This window comes from Chrysochloris asiatica, unplaced genomic scaffold (genome assembly GCF_000296735.1).
Source record: "Chrysochloris asiatica unplaced genomic scaffold, ChrAsi1.0 scaffold00004, whole genome shotgun sequence".
Classification (NCBI taxonomy): Eukaryota; Metazoa; Chordata; class Mammalia; order Afrosoricida; family Chrysochloridae; genus Chrysochloris; species Chrysochloris asiatica.
In genome coordinates this window covers 32,731,006-32,737,925 of record NW_006408522.1, presented here as the reverse complement: position 1 = coordinate 32,737,925, position 6,920 = coordinate 32,731,006, and the positions used below count along the sequence as shown (strand labels likewise).

Here is a 6,920-nt window from a genome sequence, read left to right as displayed (position 1 = left end):
CATGAGATAATGTCCATCTTTATCTATTATGCTGGTTTTTGCCTTAAAGTTTATTTTATCAGAGATTAGTACTGCCACTCTTGTTAGTTTTTTTTATTGCAATTAGCTTGGTATATTTTTTTCTATCCTTTGACTTTTAATCTGTTTTTGTCTCTGTGCGTAAGATGTGTCTCTTGCAGACAGCATATTGAAGGATCTTGTTTTCTTATCCATTCTGCCACCCTCCGTCTCTTTACTGGTGCGTTTAGTCCATTTACATTCAGTGTAACTCTCGATTGTTGTTGTTTTTGTTGTTATGTGCATGGAGTCGGTTAATTCTCCATAAATATGGATTAATTGCTGCCATTATGTTTGTCTTTTTGTGGTGTTGCTGCTTTCTTTGTTCTGTGCATCTTTCTTTGCTGAGTTCATGGTTTTTGTGTTCTTTCTTGTGAGTAAGTTTCCTCATAGTTTTAATATTTCCATGTTCATCTTGGATTTTCATTTTCTTGGTATGTTGTGTAGTGTTAATTTTCTTCATTTTCTTGGTATGTTGTGTAGTGTTAATTTTCTTTGAAGTTACCTTATATTCCATTAACTTTTCTCTCCATTTAGTGCAGTCTATTTTATCCTGTACTCTAACTGACCTTCTCACCATCAGGATCACTGTTCCTACGTGTTTACCTTGTTTTACATTGTAATTGTTTTGATCATAGACTGACCTCCCAGATTCTCTGAGTTTGTTCTTATAGTTTTGTTCTGTTCTTAACCCTTCCATCTGTCAATTTAGTTCTGGGAAGTGCTGCCATGTATGTCAATCTCTGGTTGTTGTCAGTTCTCAGTCTGTTGGTTCTCAGTCCACAGAAATCCCTTTAGGATGTTTTCTAGTGCAGGGTTGGCTTTGGCAAAATCCCTTAGCTTCTGTTTATCCTTGAATGTTTCGATAACACCCTTGTATTTGATTGATAGCTTTGCGGGATAAAGGATTCTTGGTCGACAGCTTTTTTCTTTCAGGGTTTTATATAAGTCACCCCATTGCCTTCTTACTTGCATGGTTTCTGCTGAGAGATCCGAGCTTAATCTGACTTGCTTGCCTTTGTATGTAACGCTTCTCTTTTCCCTAGCTGCTTTCAGGATTCTGTCCTTTGATTTTGGAGAGCTTGATTATGATATGTCTCAGTGATTTTCTTTTGGGGTCTATCCTTCCTGGGGTTTGTTGAGCTTCTTGAATGCTTATCTTTTTACTTTTCAGGAAGTTAGGGAAATTTTCTTCCAGCAGTTCTTCAACTATTTCTTCTGTGGACTTGTGTGATTCTTCCTGTTCCAGAATGCCAATAATTCTTTAGTTATTCCTCTTCATGTTGTCCAACATGAATCTTAGAACTTATTCAGATTTTTTTATCCTATTTTCTGTTTGTTCTTCTATATTAGTGGTATTGAGAGATTTGTCTTCCAGCTTACTATTTCTGCCTTCCATATCTTCTAATCTACTCCTTTGCCCTTTCAATGTATTGTCTATTTCTGATATTCTATTTTTGATCATTTGGACATCTTTCTGTAGGTTTGAATTGTTTCCAATGCTATATCTATCTTATTTGATTGTTCCTGTAGTGTTCTCCTGACTTCTTCCTTATTTTTCTCAACTCTATTGTAAAGTGTTTTGAAACATTTTATAATCATTTTTCTGAATTCCTTCTCAGGCATTTCCAAGGCCTGCCATTTTTCCAGAATGTAGTCCTGGTCTACCTCCAGCTCATTTGTCTCAGCCACTTTATCTTGTTTCTGGACAGGTGCTGATATGGTCATCTGTTTCTGTTTTGGGGGGCATATTCAGTAATTAGCTGTGGCCTTGATACTTAGATGGGTGTGTGTTTTGGTATTTTTTATTCTTTCTGATTGCCTCCAGGTAGATGTGATCAAGATGTGGGCTTCCCTTTTCACTCTTCTTTTTGCTTGACTCAGAGTATTGTCTGTCTCCCTGGTGTATGGCAGTTGGTATCGGTTCTTGCCTGAATTTTGGTGTTTTATAGAGTGTGATTGCAGCTTGACTATATGTCAGCAGTTGCTATCTCTTCTTGGGAGAGAAAAGTCCTCCAAAGGTAAAAGGGGGAGCATAAAACAGCAAAAGCAAAAAAAAAAAAAAAAGAAACATTAACAACAAAAGAAACACACCAAAAAACCCCAAAACCAACAACAACAATACTAGATTGGATACTGTAGTCTATAATCACAGAAAAGGGAGAGAAAGGAGAGAAGGGAAAAAATATATATATAGCCTAATATGTGTATGACTTTAATGACCTCTTTCAACTTCTTGCCTTCATAGCCACCTGATAAATTTCATGATGCCACTGTTGGTTATTATGGTGTACCTCAGGATTTAATTTAATTTTCGGCCTGTTTTGTTTTTAAACTCTCTTTCTCTCTCTACCCCCCTTGTTCTGGCCTTTTTGCTATCAAAAAGCAGTTCAGGGATGGCTCTTAGGCTGAGAGTATCTGTAACCATTCGTGGCAGAAGAATCCACCAGTGGTGGGGGTGTGTGTGGGGGTGTCCAGTCACTCGGGCTTTCTGTCTAGTCACCAGAATGGAGGTACACAAACAGTTGTTGGACCAATGAACAGACACCAAAAAGAAAAAAATATCAGAACCAAGCAAAACCGACAAAGTGTATTGTCTACCTTTGCTCCGAGGTTGCTGCGGTGTTATTCCATGGCGGCTCTGTTTGGTCTTGCCCAAGTTGTCGTCTTTTAGCTGCTGAGCCCGGCAGATTAAAAAATACGCGATTTCTTACTTTGGCTACAAGTTCCACTAGCTATAAAAGCCTTCAAACTTTTAAAATATTCCTACCTATTTGGCTCAGAGTTTTGGATCTCTTCCCTAGACCCTTTTCTCTTTGTATTTTGTGGTATTGCTGATGGCTAACTATACTGCACCTCTACCTAATCCGCCATCAAGCCCCGCTCCATTATTTTTTAATTCCATTTTTCCATGAACTTTTCACAGCCCTTTTGTATTTAGAAAAATAAAAAGCTTTTAAACTGATTTGAATTAGAAGACTTAGAGGTCTAGACAAACAGTACCTGTGATTTGGGACCTGATTCTAACTCATTTAATGCCATAAGACCAGGATAACTAAGGAAACTATAGGGATTGTACTGAGTTTGCTTAAAGATTGTACAAAAATAATATTTCCTCTTATATAAATAATATATGCTCATTATAGAAATTTTGAATTATGGTATTTGCAAATATAGAATGTTCCACAGACTACCAGAAGAACAAACAAATCTGTCTTGGAAGAAATACAGCCAGAATACTCCTTAAGCGAGGATGGCGAGACTTCATCTTTTGTTCTTTAGATATTTGGTCAAGGGGGATCAGTTCCTGGAGAAGGACAGCATGCTGAGTAAAGTAGAGGGCCAACAAAAAAGAGGAAGACTCCCACAAGATGGATTGACACAGTGGCAGCAGCAGTGGGCTGACACTTAGGTACAACTGTGAGGCTGGTGCAGGGGCAGGCACTGTTTTGTTTGGTTGTGCACAGGGTCCATATGAGTCAGAATCAGCTCAATGGCACTTACCAACAATTACAGAAAGCTTGGAAAAGAAAATCATCTAAATGGAATAAGCCAGACATCATTCTTTTGTCACCCTACCCATTATAACCATCGTATTTATCTTTATGAAACCCTCCATTTCCTTGTTTTTCTCTTTTGTATGCATGAAAAATCCAGCCCACTGCCATCGAGTTGATTCTAACTCATTTCAACACTACAGGGCAGAGTTGAGCTGTTCCGTAGGATTTCCAAGGCTGTAGATCTTTACAGAAGAATGCCACATCTTTTTGCTTTGGAATGGTGGATAGGTTTAAACCACCAGATTTTCTGTTAGCAGCTGAATGTGTTTAACCATTGTGCTCACTATACATAAATATATGTACACACACACACACACACACACACGTATAGATGATATTTATGGACTTCTGGTGTGGTGCTGTCGTATAAAGCACTGGACCGCAAGGTTGATTTAAAACACAGGTCAGCAGTTCAAGCCCACCAGCTGCTCCTTGGAAATATATAAGGGGTTGCTATGATTTGGCACCGACTTGAAGGCACTTAACAGCAACAACAGGGTGAACCCTTAGATCTGCATTTCTAATAGTCTCAAGGTGATTTCAGTGATGGTCTGGGTACTATACCTTGAGAAAAAAGCATCTAGATCATGTGTGTCTTTACTATAAATTAATCTCCAAGTGAAAGCCTTGATGGAGAAAGCAAAAGAAAACGAATCTCTGCTGACTCAGCCTGCAGTCTACATGTGTTGTAACCACGTTGTTTCATGCTGCCACATCGGTTCAGACTCTTAGCGATCATGCGCACAACCAAACAAAACACTACCCAATCCTGTACCATCCTCACAATTGTTATATTTGAACCCATTGTTGTTGCCACTGTATCAATCCATCTCCTTGAGGGTCTTCCTCTTTTTTGCTGACCCTCCAACTTATCAAACATGATATCCTTCTCCAGGGACTGGTCCTTCCTGATCACATGTCTAAAATTTTAACCTTACTCAACTCTAAAAAAAAAAAAAAAAAAAAAAAAAGTAACTGTTTTCCAGTACAATGAAAGTAGACTATTTTAATTTGATCATTCAATATAACAAAAAATGTTTACTTTGTTTCAATATTGGTCCAAGTTTCTAAATTCTGAAAGAGCAATGCTGAGGAAACTTACATTTCTCTGGTAGATCAGATGTTTGACTCTCTTTAACCGTTTTTTTTTTTTTTTGGTCAATAATGCCATTTCTGTTAATGATGCCATTTTAAAAGTGGTCACTGAAGTGGTACTTCTATCTCCTCCACACTGACATCTATGTCTTTGCAGGCCCGGGCCATTTTTGTGCTTATTGTGCTGATCCAGCTCACCGTTCTCATTATTTTTAGGTATCGAAAACTTCCAGAACTTAAAGGTTAGTTGTGGTTCTTTCCATTCTTAGAAGACTTTATTTTAAAGCCATCACATCATAGCCTCACTAATAATACCCAGTGATAAGTGTCAATATAGATGGCCTTTGCATGAGTTCTGTGAGTTACATCCATCAAAATGATTGTATTACTTTCACATTACTCTATTTTGGGGGGAAAAATTGTTTTGGCTGCATACTGGATGCAAAATGAGGCTCAACTAAAATGGGGGGACAAATCAAAATATATAGCTCCAAGTGACAAACTTTTGATGTCATTAGTTATTTAATCTAATTCTAAAACCTGTTCACTCAAATAATTAGAGATAAAGTTAAAAAAAAAAAAAGGCTTGGCAAATTAAGCTGTATCTGTATACATTCTGAATTACATGTACAGAGCAAGCTATAGAAATGTTTTAAAGAAAGTGACTTTATCTGCGGTGACCCTAACTCTCTTGATAGATGTCTGTACCTGGATATGTTCCCTCCCTATAATCTGGTAGCAGAGTGAAGAGAAAATGGAGGTTAATTGATAATTATTAGTATGTAATCACTCTTAGAGGAATATGAACTTTAAAACAGGGTCAGTGAATAAGGAGGGCCCTACACCTTAACCAGATTTCTTCCCATACTTTGTAACCATTGTTCCTAATTTTTGAGGGCCTGAGATTTAGGGGAGTATTTGTCTGTAGTCACAATCATGCCTCATCTCAGACTTCTTAAGAATGAATTCTTGTCCTACTGTGGTGCTGTAGGACAAACACTGGATGGCTAACTGCAAGATTGGTGGTTCAAATCCACCAGCCGCTCCTTGGAAACCCTATCCAGGGTCTCTGTGAGTCAGAAACCACTCCATGGCACTTCTTAACAACAACAACAGATGACATATATGCAAGTGCCTACTTTGATGGTTGGCACATAACAGAGGCTACATAAAAATCGAATCTCATGCCATTGAGGAAGTAAATAAAGATTTGTCATGCTGTTTCTGGTAGCTGCTAAAAATTTTGCCAAGCCTATGTAGGAATAATTTTAGAACATTAGAAAGGTCTTTGGCTGTTTATTTCCTTCTAGTTACTCTGCAATGAACTACACTGATACTAGCTTGAATAGTGGTGCTTTAAATGGTCTTTTGAACAGTTAAGCTTCCCACAGGTATGTTTAGACAAAAGAATAATATTCAGTTATGGTAAAATATCTTTTTATAAACATATCTGTAAAAAAGCACTATCCAATATTGACTATTCATAGTTGTTGTTAGGTGCCATCGAGTCAGTACCAACTCATAGCGACCTTATTCACAGCAGAACGAAACACTGCCCGATCTTGAGCCAACCTCACTACTATTGCCACACTTGAGTCCATTGATGCTGCCACTTGGCCAATCCAGCTCGTTGGGTCTTCCTCTTTTTCTCTGACCCTCCATCTTACCAAACATGATATTGTTCTCTAGTGACTGGTCCTTTCTGACAATATGTCCTAAGTATGAGAGACAAAGTTTGGCCATCTTGGCCTCCAAGGAGCACTCTGGCAGTACTTCTTCCAAAACGGATCTGTTGGTTTTTTTGGCAGCCTATGGCACTTTCAACATTCTCCTCCAGCACCATAACTCAAAGGCATCAATTCTACGGTCTTCCTTATTCACTGTCCAGTTTTCGAATGCGTATTAGATTATTGAAAATACCATGACTTCGGTCAGGTGCACCTTAGTCCTCAAGCTGACATCTTGCTCTTCAACACTTTAAAAAGGTCTTGTGCAGCAGATGTGCCTAATGCAATACATCGTTTGATTTCTTGACTGATGCTTCTATGAGTGTTGATAGGTGATCCAAGAAGAATGAAGTCCTTGACAACTTCAATCTTTTCTCTGTTGGTAAGAATGTTGTTTATTGGTCCAGTGGTGAGGATTTTTGTTTTCTTTACATTGAGATAGAATCCTCTTTGATCTTCATCAGTAAGTATTTTAAGTCCT

General features: G+C 38.1%; 1 protein-coding gene across 1 annotated transcript in view; it reads left to right on the top strand.

Moving 5' to 3' along the window:
* The window catches only part of TMEM62 (transmembrane protein 62), a 50,635-nt gene that overhangs the window by 29,144 nt on the left and 14,571 nt on the right, over nucleotides 1–6,920 (top strand). Inside the window, exon 11 of the mRNA XM_006831725.1 lies at nucleotides 4,870–4,954. Within this exon, the coding sequence (XP_006831788.1) occupies nucleotides 4,870–4,954 (85 nt within the window). The remainder of the gene's footprint in view (nucleotides 1–4,869; nucleotides 4,955–6,920) is intronic.